The sequence below is a fragment of the Triticum urartu genome, chromosome 4A (genome assembly GCF_056163025.1).
Source record: "Triticum urartu cultivar PI428250 chromosome 4A, HENAU_Tu73, whole genome shotgun sequence".
NCBI lineage: Eukaryota > Viridiplantae > Streptophyta > Magnoliopsida > Poales > Poaceae > Triticum > Triticum urartu.
The window spans coordinates 44,178,455-44,195,456 of NC_141876.1; the positions used below are offsets into that span (position 1 = coordinate 44,178,455).

At 46.0% G+C, this 17,002-nt stretch overlaps 1 protein-coding gene, 1 long non-coding RNA gene and 1 pseudogene across 7 annotated transcripts; 2 read left to right on the top strand and 1 right to left on the bottom strand.

Annotated features, from left to right (window-relative positions):
* The first annotated feature begins 2,634 nt into the window (after positions 1-2,634).
* Positions 2,635-5,799, top strand: LOC125528917 (uncharacterized). 4 transcript variants are annotated; one of them, XM_087517700.1, is made up of 5 exons: positions 2,635-3,023; positions 3,599-3,935; positions 4,041-4,155; positions 4,282-4,378; positions 4,999-5,137. In XM_087517700.1, exons 2-5 carry the CDS (start codon positions 3,838-3,840, stop codon positions 5,007-5,009), a joined length of 321 nt encoding a protein of 106 aa, XP_087373826.1. In that variant the 5' UTR covers positions 2,635-3,023; positions 3,599-3,837; the 3' UTR covers positions 5,010-5,137. The 4 variants fall into 4 exon arrangements, with proteins under 4 accessions (XP_087373826.1, XP_087373824.1, XP_087373823.1 ...); XM_087517698.1 differs by adding an exon at positions 5,424-5,799 and having other exon boundaries at positions 2,640-3,023; positions 4,282-5,260; XM_087517697.1 differs by adding an exon at positions 5,424-5,797 and having other exon boundaries at positions 2,644-3,023; positions 3,582-3,935; positions 4,041-5,260.
* A 1,087-nt stretch (positions 5,800-6,886) lies between these two features.
* LOC125550538 (uncharacterized) lies at positions 6,887-16,640 on the top strand. Of its 3 annotated transcripts, none has more exons than XR_015600228.1 (4): positions 6,887-7,334; positions 8,171-8,447; positions 15,118-15,396; positions 15,624-16,640. It is a non-coding gene; the product is annotated as an uncharacterized LOC125550538 (long non-coding RNA). The 3 variants fall into 3 exon arrangements; XR_015600227.1 differs by having other exon boundaries at positions 6,889-7,334; positions 8,171-8,265; positions 8,352-8,447; positions 15,118-16,640; XR_015600226.1 differs by having other exon boundaries at positions 6,888-7,334; positions 15,118-16,640.
* LOC147974688 (small nucleolar RNA Z247) lies at positions 13,194-13,332 on the bottom strand (annotated as a pseudogene).
* Positions 16,641-17,002: the final 362 nt, after the last annotated feature.

A 17,002-nucleotide genomic window follows, 5' to 3' on the forward strand; every position in this document is an offset into this window, starting at 1 on the left:
TCGTGATCCGACGACGGAGGACATGGAAGGGGTTTGGAAGGGTTATTGGGCCGTTTCGGAGGGGTGTTGGGTTGCAACACACATGAGGCCTTCGCGGTTACCCGGTTAACCGTTGGAGTATCAAACGGACTCCAAATGGCACGAAATTTGGCAGGCGGTCTACCGGTGGTGTACCAAGTCCACTTGGCAAATCTCGGTACATTCCGAGAACGTTTAACACCTGTTCACGAAAAGAGACAAAAGGGGTACGCCGGTGCACGTAGGAGTGTCGGATTGCAAAACGGACAACAGGAAAAAAACTCGGATGCATGAGACGAACACGTATGCAAAAGAGATGCACATGATGACATGATATGAAATGCATGACATGAACAAAATGCAAAATAAAGACAAAACCCAACCATAAAGGGAATCTCATAACTTAGAGCCGAAAATGGCAAGAGTTGGAGTACAAATATGGCAAGTTATATCCGGGGTGTTACACATGTACTGTTGCACTTGCAATGATGGACCAGAAGGAAAACATCTGAAGATGACAACCTATATTGATTTTTTTTATCCGATCGAACAAGTGTTCTTTTTCTGTAAAGTTACTACATGATCTATTAAACTCTATCTGTTAGTAAATCATGGTAGTACGGACACATGCAATATTTAATCAGTTACATTTTGATAAATATTCTTGTTGCCTGTACATTCTTGGCTTGCAGGAACAGAACGTGAACTGGTTTGATTTTTTAAAATTCAATTCAATTTGATAGTTGTGATTTTCGATTCTGATCGTGTACCACATGCGATCCTTTTTCAAACCTGCTCTGCTCCCATTTAAGGAAAAAGAATTTCAACATTTGTTTTGTTTGGTAGGTTTATACTCCAGTGGAATCATTGAGATCATACGAGGATAAGTAGAAAAAAGACGCCATAACATATTTGGGTTCAGTGGTAAATATTGAAGTACAAATTTTATCCAACTGTGATAATAGTTTCAATCTTAGCATTAGGGGCAACAATTCCAACTTCTGTTAGGGATTTCCAAACACTGATTTTGTGTATTCTGTCCCACAAAAAGATAATTGATTGTGCTTTTTTAGCCTTCCATTTGGGGGGGGGGGGGGGGTATAGTTCTTTTATTTTCAGAATACGAATTCACAATTTATACTCGCACAAATTCCATGTGCATTGGTTGTGACATGTACTGATAATTTGTGCTAGAATGTAGGTTTCTTAGGAAAGAGCTTCATTTTACCGTATCAGAGTCGATGCAAGTACCTTTCCATTGGGGATGGCTTAACGCCACTACCGAAGTACCATCTTATTGAAGTAAATTGTAGAGTATATCATGGTGAAGGGGTTTCGGGATCCCAAAATTAAATCTGGCTGTATGTACGTGCCACTTTTATGCATACAACAAGCTATATATGAAGTTTTTCTATTAATGTTATATAATTTAAATTTATTTTACTTTTTTCCTCTGATGCAATTTACAATGATCTCCTAGGAGCAGTTAAATTAGCCTAACAAATAATGTATGAATACACTTAAGCACTTGTTTCGTAATTTACTTTGTTGCAACCTCAACATTTTTATTTTATTTAAGAATTGGTCCCCAGGTAGACCGCTAATAATTTCATCTGATTTTAGATCATTTTTTATTTTTAGGGTTCATAATTAATAAGATGATTTGACACCAAATTGGGATTAATTTATTTACAATGTGATTGGGAGGAAGATGAGAATATGTATGCCCCGGTGTTGCAGCGCACATGATTTCAAAAGTCCGTGGCAACGCACGGGCATTCTACTAGTACACTTAAAGGTCCAAGACAGGAGGTAGAATTCGACCTGAAGCTGCTACGAAAACAGACGTTTATTTTAGACTAAACCACGAACTGAAATTACAAAGTACACGTGTCAAAAACTGACTGGACAAAAAAAGACCTAAACCAAATGAAAAATCACAAGTCTGATAACTAGACACTCCCAACAACAACGTATCCCTCCCTTAGAAGTTGAGATATCTCAAAAAAAAGCACTGGCCATGAAGGCTTTCCCATCATAAAAAAAGGGGAAAAAAAGAAAAGAAGATTACGTGATGAGAAGTCACGAGGAGTTTAGCTGTTTCTTTTGGACACTTTCTGTATAATGGTTAGATTTTGATATGACAAAAGGTCCTCGGGTCTAAAATGGAATGTTTTTAATTGAGGACCGGAGAAAGGTTATCAGTTGTGTTAAGTGGATGCTATGCCCCCGTAGCAAGCATGTTCTTTTACCCGAACTGGACTGCCCACGCGCACTCCAGTTACAATCAACAAATTTCGTCCCTACGGCACTACCATTTCCTTACAAAGAGAAAACAATCGTCACCTTGTTAGAAAAATGAGAGGTAGGAAAGAACAGCGATGTAAGCTATGTATGTAGTAAGAAGAGGTGCTCTATATGTTAAACTTACCACTCCCGTTTGTCTGGATGCAACCAAAGTCATAAAACGAAGAACACCGACGGCGGTAGCTCGCCTTTAAAAAGACCTCGCTTCTCAGACGCATCTATCTATCTATCTATCGCCTTTAAAAAGACGTCGCTTCTCACCGACGGCGATATCTCCCGCCCGCCGCGGCCTTGTAACGATGCAGAGGATCGATACAAAGGAGATATTCGGGATCGAGATCCAATTTCAGGTTGCTTGGTGGAAAAGAAGGTGAGGTAGTACAGAGAAAGGAGGGAGAAGACAGAGTTCACACTTGACACACAACATCGGTGCCTCGCACCCACGTATACAGCCGACCACTCCTGCGCAGTGGGCCCTACCTAGTCCAGCCACTCCCAGTGTCCACCTACACCAGGGGAATGGAGGTGTGACAGGCCTCGCCGCCCCACGCCCGCCGCGGCCTTCCCGCGCACGGCACCCGGCTCTCGCTCGCACGCCCCGCCACCGGCCGCCGCTCCCCATCAGGCCCTCGCTGGATCGCCCAAGCCTCGCATCCTCCTCGCGTTGACGCACGCAGCCGCGGCTACCCCAGGCCCAGGTCAGTGAGTCCGCGTCAGAGCTTCTTCCTTGGCCGTGCTTTCCTTGATCCCGCTGCTCGTTTCGCTTGATTCTTGTTTCCTTGGCAATGCGCGCCCGGGGCCAGGAGAGCACCCCCTCTTAATTTTCTCAGAATTCTTCCCTCCTTGTCCTTGAGATAGACCATGGAATCGTCCGGAAGCTATCTTATCTGACGGGCTTGATTGATTGCGAAATACTAGTACTAGTTTTAGAGCCTAATAAACACTTCACTGATTGCTCTTTTGCCACTTGTATGGTGGTACGTATTGTAGAGCACAACAGCAAGAGTGGAAGACCAATCCGTTCCTTTTCCCTCTACTAAGATGCAGCATCTTAATCTCCATTCTACTACTGTACTCGAATTTGACTAGTTATACAGACCCAGTTAAGCATCGTCCGTCCGTCCGTTCGCTTGTTGTGGACCTGTGATATTCAGCTAGCTTTGTTTTGATGCTTCATTTTGTGCCCTTTCCCTACATATTTCCTGCTCCCATTCCTTGATTCGAATCATCTAGCCACATCTTAATCTCGTGTTTAGTTTGTGAAATATTTCAGGGACTACAAGAATAGACAATCCAACATGGCGGCGACCACAACAGCTGTCAGTGAGATCTCCATTGAGATGGCACCTATCGTTTCTGAACCTGCATGCATCCGCCACACGCCAGAGCAGAAGCAGGGGCAGGGGAGGAGAAGATGTGGCTCTGCCTAATACAGAGAGGAAGCCGAACATACTACTACGTTGTGCCGCCTTCCTGGAATGGGTGGGCAACGCCTGCGGTGCCCTGTCCTTCATGTGGGCCACAGTTGTAATGCTTGGGGGTTTCTGCACCCTGCTCGAACCAACCGATTTCTGGTCTACAACAGCTATAATATTTATTGAAGCTTTCAGGTAACAAACCCTCTTCCCTAACGCTCATTTCCTAGTTTACTTACTCAATTACATCACCTGAAGTTGACCTATGGGATATACCACTACAACTGTGTGATATGACAGGTTTTTCACTCGAGATAACCGTTTGGAGAATCACCCGTTGTTTGGAACTAATGGAGCTATTAAAAAGCTAACATCTCACAGTGTGTTAAAGGATGAAAAACATACATTTTATGCGGTATTGGCAGTTGTCAGCTTATGTGACAGGATACTTTTTGTTTGTCCGAGAAATGTCAAGGGCATCGCTCTCATTGTAATGGCAGCTTCCGGGGTTCTGATTGGCAATCTGCCTTTTGCCGTGCAGACAATCCTGCAACATCATCTGTGGCTCTTCTTAAGCTCTCTGCTTGTCATTCTACTCACCCTCTCCGCCCAATTGATCAGAAAATTCTGGATCCGTGGTAAGTCTCAAGGATCTCAACTTGCAGTTGTACTAGTGCACACTGCAGTGCTGTTACTCATGGTCATAGTGCAGAGCATATCCGTTTACATTCTTGTATGCAAACCGCCACGGGTTAGGCAGATAATAAGCAAGTGGATTAAAGTGTTATACCTTGTTAAGGTGGTGCTGGGCTTAGCCTTGATAGTGGGGATGTTTTCTCTCTTCCTGCCTTCTGTTGACTGGTTCGTCTATGGTAATTTAGTGAAGATGATGGTAACCCTGATCTTCGCACTAAGCACCATTCCGAGCCCAAACAATGAAACTGCGTACTATTGGATGGACGTCGGCTTGTGCATATCAATGGCAATCAGCTGGGTTTTCTGCATCGAGTCTGCAGTTTTTAACCCAGGGGTGCTGCTTGTTATACTTATCTGTGGTAACCTGCAGCTCCCGGCAGCAATAGCGCGTATGCTGCTATCAGCCATGAGGCTTCAAGATCAGCAGCTTGTTAAATCGTATCCCACTCCAGGAAGCAAAAATTTATTGCCTACGCTACATCTTTTTTACTGGTTTGTGATCTTCCAAGGCACATTCTATTTGTGTGCTTGCATTCTCAACTTTTATGGGGCTAAACTGCAGTTGCACAATGAAAAGGGCTTGGGGGATGTTCAAAAGGAAGAAGCAGCATTTGGCCCTCAAACCATTCTGGACAGTTATGGGACTAGACTGCAGTTGCACAATGAAAAGGGTTTGGGGGATGTTCAAAAAGAAGAAGAAGCATTTGTCTCTCAAACCATTCCAGACGGTTCTATAGCAATTAGCATAAGATCTGACGAGGAACAATCAAACACCAATCCAGTTAACTGCATACTGGTCGGGACACTCCCTGTCCCCCTATAAGGTAAAATTGAGTTGTCGCTTAAATACTGAATTGTTTTTTATGCTTTCAGAGCCGGTGACTTGCTAATTCCCCCTGTTGTCTAATTTCTGGGCACATTAGCCTATACCTGAACAAAAGTAGTACATACGGTATTAGCCTATAACTGTACTTTTTATGATTGTAGATGAAAATTTGACAGAATAATTTGGGAAAAGCTCAGGTGGAGCATGTTCAGACGGCGGATGAACTTCCGGCGAATTCGGCGGTGGTGACATTGTCCAGCACATAGTTGCAGCATATTCACCCCAGATTTGTTGAGTCTCGAGACATTGTAGAAATAATACAGATTTTATGTCAAACTAAAATCCTAGAATGTCCCTTACAATGTTGGGACGACCGACGCACCTGTATAAGATATAGAATATAAGATGCCGAGAAGAATTTATCTGACAACCTGCAGAAAACTACAAAATGTGAAGCCTAAATATATCAGTGTAGGAGACAATTGAAAGAAAGAATCAGATACGTGTTGGAAATATGAGCAAATTACTACGATATTTAATCCGAATAAACAGAAGATAAATCATGACTACAATAGCAGAGATTAAACTAGTCATGCAAACTAGCATAGCAGATGAACAGATCACATCTAGAGCACATACTAGAAACATGAATTCTACCACGATCTCGAACAGGAAGGATAGAATCACATACGGTGCAGCGGGAGCAGCACCACCGGCGTTGACGTTGTCGCCCATGTCGTCGAGGATGAGGTTGCCGAGGTCGAGGAAGAAGTCGTCGCTGCCAGCAGTCGCGCGAGTGCGCTCCCCAAAAACCTGATCGCCCCTCTCCCGTACAGGATCACGAGAGGCGGGGTTCCGGAGGCTGCTGTCCCTTCTGTCGGTGCACGCCAAAAGAAGGGATGGAGAAGACTTGTTTGGCGGCGCAATGATCTGGAATGAGAAACCATACGAACTCTGCCTGACTATATAGTGCGGGTCGGGCAGGTCGTGGGAGTAAACCCCACGTCCCAGTCGTCAGACGTCTGCCTGACTATATAGTGCGGGCCGGGCAGGTCGTGGGAGTAAACCCCGCGTCCCAGGCGTCACGATCCAAAAGAATCGGAAGCAAAAATATAGACAACGTGCATAGCTCTGTCCTCGGCTCAGCTCAATCCCGCAACCCGCGGCGTGGCGTGGCGAGCGAGGAGGAGGAGCGCGCGTGTAGGTCTCTTCTTCTCATACTCATACAAGTGGTAGAAGAACTCACCTTATAAAAAGATGCAACTCTCTCTCAACTTATGAGGTGGGACTAAACTTTAGCCTCACTCACTCCACTCACATATGTGCATGAATGGCCAAGAGAATTTCAGAATTTTAGTTGGGCTTTGGGCCAAGGCCTACTAGCAAAATTCCAACAATACATGCATAGTTAGCCTATTAGTTGATAATTTATATGTTATTTGTATTAATTGGCGAACAGAGAACTAAAACCGCTAGTGAAAAATAATGGGTAAGAGTCTTCAATATTAACATTGTCCGGAAATATCATATAAACCATCGCTAATTAAACCCATTAATAGTCGCGCAAAGTGCGGTCGCTGGGCTATGCCACATCATTTTCCTCGGTGCGAGCAAAAAAAAGAAAAAAGAAGACAACACAGCGGATCAACACGCCATCTATTCCTTCATGGGGAGGCAACTCCCCTGCTGAGCCACCGCCTCCTCTCCCCTTCCCTCACAGCACCTTTTCTCCGCCGTCTTCCTTGCGCCTTTGACAGTCGTGCCCGGAGGAGGTCGTCACCGGCGCCCGCATCCTCGGCTCCCGCCGCCGATTTGCCCCGCAGTTAGCCCCCACCCTTCTCTTCTTCGTGCTCTCTTAGGCGCTGGTCAAGGTGTGATGCAGGACCTTCCCTTCTTCCCCTACTGCCGCTAGCGGCGACCCCAAGTGCGACCGTCGATTGGCGGGCGAGGAAGAGGACCGCGCCCAAATCGCCTCCATTGTGATTCGCGTCCACCTCCAACGACCGGCAGGACCCGTGATATGGCGACTCCCAGGGCGCTGCCGGAGGGTCCGACGAGGAAATCGACCCGAGGTAAGCCCCCAAATCATCACTTCTCCATCGATATCAAGGTTGGATTTGCTATCCACCTCACAAGGCAGCCTTGCATTAACTGAGAGCTCCATATTTGAAATCAGTAAAAATCTTTAGAGGTCCAGTGCTCCAACAACTCTATCATCCAATTTTCTGACCGGTACCAAGGTAAAGATTGCTGGTGGAGCAGATGGAGAGGACAGAGTCAAGCTGTGTGCTCTGAGAAAAATGGATGGTTGATTTGTGGAATTTATGATAGATTTAATGGACGTGATGCAGCTGATTTTCTAGCAGTAACTCTATATGATAACATAGTATATTACCTGTACTTGTTAGAGTGTCGTATCAAGCAACAAGATGTCCTATATAGCACATCAGAGGACTCCCTTAATGGGGTTAAAAGTTAATTCGCATTAGCCATGGAAATTGCAGAGAATGAAGATGTAAAACTTTCTAAAAGTTTTCGAGCTGGTGTGCTGAATTGCCTCACTTCTGCTGTTGAGCAAGCTGAGAATGATTTCTTATGCATGGTTGAACAAGATATGGATGATAGACCAGATTTAGTTTCAGTTTGATCTTGTGTCCTGGTTGTGCTTCTTCAGGGAACAGATTTGTGCATTCTAAATCTTGGGGATATATAGTAGGGTTGTGCTTGCTTCCACGCCATGAATACTCTGTTGCTGCTGTTACACATTACTCTTATGGTTATTGTTTGTTTTTCATGCCCATTGGTATTCCAAGAGTATCTGTTATTATATTCAAATTCATGCTCAAATAGAAAATATCACGGCAATGGAATTCTCCTTCTGGGTGTTTTGTATGCGCCCGAATTGCAGGACGACTTCTACCTCAACTTCGTGGATTGGTCTTCGAACAATGCCCTCTCGGTCGGATTGGGGAATTGCATCTATCCGTGGAATGCAACAGCAAGGTGTGTGCAACCAATGTTATCCGATTTCTATTTTGAAACTCTAAGAGGGATCCTAAACAAATTTTTAACTCCACATGGTCACCAAGCTTTGCGATTTGGGGGCGGACCACACTGTTTGTTTAGTGAGTTGGGCGCAGCGTGGCACCCACCTATCTGTAGGGACTAACCAAGGCTCCGTTCAGGTTTTCATCTTGCTCCCGTCTGAAATTGATCAAATGGCATGTTCAGGGTCCATCAAAGTTTAGGATGATACTCCGGTTATTTTTACCCAAAGCTTCAACTCAAACAACAAATAGTACATAGTACGCTTGGTTGTGAGAATGTCACCCGGTTGATGCGATGTGAAGTATATATTATAGAAGTAGAACAAGCAGAAATTTGATTCATCAACTTATATATGCAATATGAAGTATATATTGTAGAAGTAGAACAAGTAGAAATTTGATTCATCAACTTATATATGCTATACGAAGTATATATTGTAAAAGTAGAACAAGTGCTGCCATGTTGAATTTGTTATGAAATACAGGCTGGAATATATATTCCGTCGCTATCCTTTGAAATAATACCGACTTAGGAACTACATACTGAAATATATATTCGTCGCTATCTAGCTGAAGGTTCTATGATGTTTCGATTTCTAGCGCTTCAGATTCTGTGGTTCCTGTGAAACACAATGGTTGGAACGATGTACCCTGTTCTGGGCGACGGCTTCGTGTTATATAGCAGGGTCGCGACTCCCTAATCGCGTACATGAGGTGGTTCAGATTACAACTTGTAGTGCAAGGGATAGACTAGGAGGTTACAGAGAGATAAGATCAAATCCTAACAACCTAGCTAGCTGTCGTACGCCAAGAGGTCAAGGCCTTCTTGTCACGTACGTTTCACACCCTCCCTTAATCACAAGTTTGCAAGTTGAGATTACGCCTGAATTCTTCAAAGTTCCTTGTAGGCAGCGCCTTTGTGAAGCCATCTGCAACCTGGTCTCTGGAATGCACAAAACGAATCTCCAATTGTCTGTTAGCAACTCTTTCTCTAACAAAATGGAAATCTATCTCAATGTGTTTTGGTCGTGCATGAAAGACAAGATTAGCAGATAAATATGTTGCACCCAGATTGTCACACCATAAGCATGGAGCCTGAGTGCATTTCACACCAAGTTCCTTTAACATGGACTGAACCCAAATGATCTCTGTTGTGGCATTGGCAAGTGCCTTGTATTCAGCTTCTATACTTGATCTTGATACAGTAGCTTGTTTCTTAGCACACCAAGATATGAGATTGGGTCCAAAGAACACAGCAAACCCAACAGTAGAGCGTCTGTCATCCAAACAACCTGCCCAATCAGAGTCAGAAAACGCACTGACAAGAGTAGATGAAGATTTGCTAAAGGTGAGACCAACACTCGTGGTGTTTTTGATATATCTCACTATACGCTTGGCAGCAGTCCAGTGAACTGTGGTGGGTGCATGAAGGAATTGGCACACTTTGTTGACAGCAAATGAGATATCAGGCCTTGTTAGAGTGAGGTATTGAAGTGCTCCAACTAAACTTCTGTACCTGGTGCTGTCATCCTGACTCAATGGATCGCCTTCTACAAGGGACAATTTTTCTGTGCTAGACAAGGGAGTTGGTGAAGGTTTGCAATCTTTCAGACCAACTCTTCTTACCAAATCAGCAGCATATTTTTCCTGAGAGAGATGCAGACTGTCTCCAAGCTTCTTCACTTCAATGCCTAAGAAGAAGTGCAAATCTCCCAGATCCTTGAGAGCAAACTCAGCACTCAAATCCTTCAACAGTCCTGTCACTGCCTCATCAGATGAACCTGTGACAATAATATCATCAACATAAATGAGCACAAATATGGATGTATTGAACTTGTTGTAAATAAACAGTGACGTGTCAGACTTGGAAGAAACAAAACCAAGTGCTTGCAGTTTCTGACTAAGGCGTGAATACCACGCCCTAGGAGCCTGCTTCAATCCATAAAGAGCTTTATCAAGCTTACATACGTGGAAGGGTGAGTTTTTTTACGAACCCAGGAGGTTGTTTCATGTACACTTCCTCCTCCAGAACACCATGAAGAGACGCGTTCTGAACATCTAGCTGTCTAAGGCTCCACCCCCTGGAAACAGCAATAGATAGGACAAGACGAATAGTAACAGCTTTAACAACGGGACTAAAGGTGTCCTCATAGTCTATGCCATACCGTTGCTTAAAACTTTTTTCTACTAGTCTTGCTTTATAACGGTCTATGGTTCCATCAGATTTTCTCTTAATCCTGTAGACCCACTTACAGTCAATTAAATTTTTACCTCATGGTGTCGGAACCAGGTGCCAAGTTTTATTTTTCTGAAGTGCCATATATTCTTCTTCCATAGCCCTCTTCCAACGAGCATCTCCAAGTGCTTCATCTAGACAGTTTGGTTCTCCTGTAGAACACGCTAGACCAAATTTGGTTACACGTTTGTAGTTAATAGGCTGGATTACCCCTTTCTGAAGGCATGTACATGGCGGAGGAGGAGCTGGCGCAGAAGATCCGACAGCTGACGATCCCAGCAATTCCGAGGCAGATTCCCCCAGTGCAGCAGGATTTTTCGCGGCTTCTGAAGCAAACGGAGTGGAGAGGGGCGGCACAGAAGATCCCACGCCGCATCCCGAAGGGGCAACCGGCCCATCATGCTATAATGATGGCGCGGGCCTGAGCAGATCTGCGCCGGATCGCACGCCTGCGTCCGTAGCAGCATCAGATCGACCGCCTGTCGGATCCGCACTGGACCGCGGGCGCCTGGTGTAGTGGCACGGCCCACCAGCAGGCCAGCGAGCTGCAATGGGCCGCGTGGGTGTGGATGATTGGTACGGGCCAGGTGCCGTGTCGGAGCCAGCCACACCAGGCCGCGTGCCAGTCGCCGAGTCGACAGCACCGTGCCTGGCAGAAGGCGATGCGGGCGACGCGGTTTCTGTGGCGCTGGCATTCTGCAGCCGCGCCGATCCCGGGGAAGATTGGCTGTTGAGCTGCTGCAGCCCTGATCCCGAGGGAGATATGCCCCCAAATGCAGGACACATGAAATCATGCCTGTTGAGGGCTGTTTCTTCACCAATTTCAGTAGTTTCTTGTCCATCTTTTTCCTAAGATGTATTTGTATCATCATAATACTCATGCACACGGTTATGAGGATTAGTCAACAAAGGATCATCACAATTATTTTCCCCATGCTTAAGGCCGGTAAGATGGGACGGTAAGAGTAATATTTCTTTGCGAAGTAGAGCACCGGCGTTTGGATGGAGGTCGGCAAAGGGGAATTTTGTTTCGTTGAACACGACATCATGGGAGATATAGACACGTCCGGTGGATATGTCAAGACACTTCACCCCTTTGTGTTGAGCACTATATCCGATAAAAGCACACTGTTTTGAGTGAACCATGAGCTTGAGATTGTTGTATGGCCTGAGGTTAGGCCAACAGGCGCATCTAAATACACGAAGAGTTGTGTAGTCCGGTTTAACTTGAAGAAGCCGTTCAGTGGGTGTTTCATCATTAATGACATGACTAGGCAGTATGTTGATAAGATGGACGGCGGTGAGGAATGCCTCATCCCAAAATTTGAGGGGCATAGATGCGCCAGCTAGAAGAGCAAGACCAACCTCTACGATGTGTCTGTGTTTGCGTTCTGCAGACCCGTTTTGTTGGTGAGCGTGAGGACAAGAGACATGGTGAGATATGCCAAGTTCTTGAAAGAAGGAGTTGAGTTTTTCATACTCCCCGCCCCCGTCGGACTGGACGCCTATGATTTTGCTATTGAATTTTCGTTCAACGAGAGCTTGAAAGTTTTTGAAGACTTGGAACACTTCGGATCTTTTCTTTAGAAGATAGATCCATGAGTATTTGCTATAGTCATCAATGAAGCTAACGCAGTATGTAAGTCTACCAACAGAGGAGGGTGCAAGGCCCCAAACATCAGGAAAAAAAGTTGCAAAGGTTTGGTAGAAATACTAGTAGACACAGGATAAGGTAGTTGATGACTCTTAGCTCGCTGACATGAATCACAAATTGTTTCGACATTGTGCTCTCGAACAAATGGGAGCTTATTTTTCCTAAGCAATTTCTCAACTAAAGAAAAAGATGCATGTCCTAAACGATCATGCCATCGTGTAGATGAAAGTTTGGTGGCACTAAAAACTTGTTTATTGAATCTTCGAATCTCCGGAATCAACGGGTAGAGTCCACGAACGCATCTACCTCGATACAACACCTTCCTCGTTGTCTGATCCTTGATCAAAAAGAAGAAGGGGTGAAACTCATGGAATACATGGTTATCAATGGCAATGCGATGAACGAAGAGTAGGTTCATTGAGGCACTAGGAACATGCAAAAATTTCCTAAGATGAATTTTCCTACGAGGGGTTTTAATAATTGAATGACCAATGTGACTGATCTTCATACCTTCTCCACTAGCAGTGTGGATGTGATCTTGCCCGCGGTATTTTTCCCGCATGGTCACCTTCTCGAGTTCACCGGTGATGTGGTTCGTAGCTCCACTATCCACATACCAGTTTATGTCGATGCCATATGATCCATCTGTTGCACCCGCCATCTTCTCATCTTGTTCTGAATCCTCATCTTCATCAAACACGTACCAGCAGTCCTTGGCTGAATGGCCAGGCTTGCCGCAGATCTGACAACGGCTCAGGGCGCTTGGTGGAGTTGTTGCGGTGGCCCCTGTTGTTGTTGGAGGAGGGACGACTGCCGCCGTTGCTGTTGTTCCCACGTGCATCGCTGCGAGAGTTGCTGTAGTTGGTGCCTCCTGCACTCTTGCCCTTCCCGCGCGGCGGCCCACGGTAGCGTGAGCCACCACCGCGGCCGCGCATGGCGGCGTTAGCAAACGACTTGAAGCCGCCGTTGGCACCCTGGAACAAGGCCACCCTCTGATCGAAGTTACTCATCTAAGCAAATAGTTCGTTAAGGGTGACAGGTGAGGTGCGGGCGTCGAGGGCGGAGACGAGGGGCTGGTACTCCATGTCCAGGCCGGCGAGGATGTAGGAGATGAGCTCATCCTCATCAAGGGGCTTGCCCGCCGCGGTCAGTTCGTCGGCGAGGGAGCGCATGTGCGTGAAGAACGCCGCGACGGACTGAGTGCCCTTTTGAGCGTTGGACAGCGCGACGTGGATGTTGTTGATGCGTGACAGTGACTGGGACGAAAACATGTTCGCCACCGCTGTCCACGGCTCGTGGGCATGGGCGATCGAGGTCACCTGCATGAGCACCTCCTTGGAAAGGTTATTCAGAAGGTATCCTAGTACCTGTTGGTCTTCCCGGAACCAGATCGGGTGAAGGGGATTGGGTGTGGTGACCTCCTTCTCGTCTTTGTCCTTGTTGACGACGACCTTGGGCGGCTCCGGCGTGCTGCCATCCACATAGCCGAAGATGCCGGCACCACGAAGCTGAGGCGTGATCTGGGTCCGCCAGAGGATGAAGTTGGTGCGGGTAAGCTTCTCGGTGATCTGGCCAAAGAGACCAGGGTTGGTGGTGGAGGACGAGGCCATGGCGGAAGCTTTCTGGTGGCTAGATGCGATGGAGGAGTTAGGCTCTGTATACCATGTGAAACACAATGGTTGGAACATCGTACCCTGTTCTGGGCTACGGCTTCGTGTTATATAGCAGGGTCGCGACTCCCTGATTGCGTACATGAGGTGGTTCAAATTACAACTTGTAGTGCAAGGGATAGACTAGGAGGTTACAGAGAGATAAGATCAAATCCCAACAACCTAGCTAGCTGTCGTACGCCAAGAGGTCAAGGCCTTCTTGTCACGTACGTTTAACAGTTCCAGCTTCTTTGTGTAAGATCTCCACTTCCTTACTGTCATCTGTTTCAGTTGCAGCAATCAATTTTGCTCTAGCAGCACAGGAGTCCAGCCGGAGCCTTTTGTAACTTGCCATGGCTGACTCTTTTCCCTCAGCACAATAAGCCCTTCGCAATCATGTATCTTGTCAGTGGTTGCTGCGATATCCTTTTCTATAACCTCCAGATCACTACCAACTTTCTCCAATGTTTTATATTAAGTTACGGAGGGCCAACATAGTTCAGATTTTCCCTTACAATATCATTTCTATCAGAATTTGTGGTTTTAGTTCAATGTCATCTGTTAGAGCAAAAAACATGAGGTTATTCAGGTTGAGTCCCACTCAAGTTGCTTGATTTTAGGTTCTAATTATGGGCCTGGACAAATTCAAAACAGATAGCTTGCTTAAGAGGAATCCCACATGGATGATGTAACACAGGTATGCGCATTCTATAGAGTTTTACATGTGCATGTGGTTTTACAGTGGAAATTAGTGTTATCGCATACTTTTGTTTTGTTAAATTTTTTGCTGGCATTACTGTCTAAAATATTTATACTTTTGTATTGACTTCATTTCAGTGAGATGATATTTATTCAGTACAGGTTCTAGATTGGGTGGTTACTGTTACAGTATATGTGGATTGCACTAGCCCTTTCCATCAGTTCGGACTTTTGGTTGCGTTGGCTAGTGCATGAAGCTTAACATGGTATCAGAGCTAAGGTCTTGAGTTCAAGTCCTGGTTTGTGCAATTTATCTAAAAATTGCCGATGCCCCCCTTTGTGTCCACGTATAGGCCTCTTGAGTCATACGTGAGTTTCGCACGCCGTCGCTCTCTTCCGGTTGCACGTGTTGATTTGTCTTCCCCGTCACACGTGAGAGGGGGTGTTACAGTATATGTGGATTGCACTAGCCCTTTCCATCAGTTCGGACTTTTGGTTGCGTTGGCTAGTGCATGAAGCTTAACAGTTACTGGTTATTGTTGTGTTGATTTATCACTCTTTGTTGGACAGGTTCAATTTGCATCAAACCAACAGAGTAAACTTATTTTTGCGGCAGTGGAAGGATTAATGTGTGTCTTCGACACATATGGTGATGGCCACCGCAACGGCGGGCAGCATGCCGATCAACACTGAGTTGCTGACCATAACCAAGGTGGGCGAAAGCGGAAGGCCATGGAGCTGGTGCAGGTCGTCACCAACGCCCTCTTCTCGCTGCCGGCCACCGAGGGCTATGACGGCCCCGTCGTCTGCCTCCGGCCGCCCACCGATCGCCTACCCGGTGAGAAGCATGTGAGAATACTGCATCCCGTCGTAATATCTCTACTCGCTACTATGGGTTGCTCTCAATTTTTTTTTTTGAGAATGATTACTGTCGGCTAGGAGATTGGTGTAGGTTACAAATGCGAGGGTAACATAGTACCATGAAACTGCAGCTGCCATAACCAGCATATTACTTCAATTATTGTTTTTATGAATTCTAATATCTCATTCCTGCTCTCTGCTAATTCGTAAACAAGATATCAAGGAGAAGACGTGCGTCATTGCGCCGTCGACAGGAAGAGGCTGTTGTGTTTGTGTCGAATATTTTCTACTAGTTAGGTTACGTTTGGACTTGGTGTTGTAGTGTGGGTAGGATACGTGTAGTGATGCGGAGCATCCTATGGACATTACCATGTCAAGAGTCCGTTCCGCGAGTGACACGGGCGGCATCTACTTCACATACCCAAAGGTGAATCATCTCCTTTACACGTGCTCACTTGACACCTTCGAGGATGGTATACTACTTGACACTCCACTCATGTGTATGCATAGGTATTGTCGGAACACTACGGACGACGAGGAGGAGTGCAAGCGTCAAGGAACAACTACACCATCCGTGAGGGAAGCCTGGAAGCGGAGACGGAATAAACGGAGCTGCTGGAAGCTACAGTGGCCGGATATCTGGGCCAGAGGCCGGACATCCGGCGCATGCGCCGAAGAGCTTCAGTAGCCGGACATCCGGCGCCTGTCAACAGGCCGGACATCCGGCATCGCCCCGGAAATCCGGACAACGGCTATCCAGAGAAGAGCAAAACGGCCTGTTCTAGGTCGGACATCCGGCCAGTGCCCCGGACATCCGGTGTCTCACGAACGGCCGGACATCCGGCCCCCAGCCCGGACATCCGGCGCCTGCCTGCGCGCAAAGTTGGGCTAGAGGCCCATGTATCCCTTTCCCACTTACCCCTTCATGACTTAGACTATATATACTACTCCCCCTCCTCCTAGTTAGGGTTAGCGTTGGTTTAGCTCATTTGAGAGATAGAGCTACGCTCATCCATATCGGATCTCCTCCGTGCGAGAGACCGTGGCCTCTTCGGGGAAGATCCCTTTGGATTCAAGCCCCGTTTCTAAGGGAAGGTCCCCCCGTGGATTCAAGACCTCCTCACAGAGAAGAACCGTCTACCTATGTATCGTCCCTAGTTGATTGTGGATCGTGTATCTTACTTTATGTACTCGAGGATCTAGCACATGTGTGACTATTTCTTGTTGGTTGAGTGATTGTCTCGTGTTTCCTCTCATGATTTCCCTCATTTTTGTTGGAAATATGCCCTAGAGGCAATAATAAAAGCATTATTATTATATTTCCTTGTTCATGATAATTGTCTTTATTCATGCTATAATTGTATTATCCGGAAATCGTAATACATGTGTGAATAACAGACACCAACATGTCCCTAGTAAGCCTCTAGTTGACTAGCTCGTTGATTAACAGATAGTCATGGTTTCCTGACTATGGACATTGGATGTCATTGATAACGAGATCACATCATTAGGAGAATGATGTGATGGACAAGACCCAATCCTAAACATAGCACAAGATCGTATAGTTCGTTTGCTAGAGTTTTCCAATGTCAAA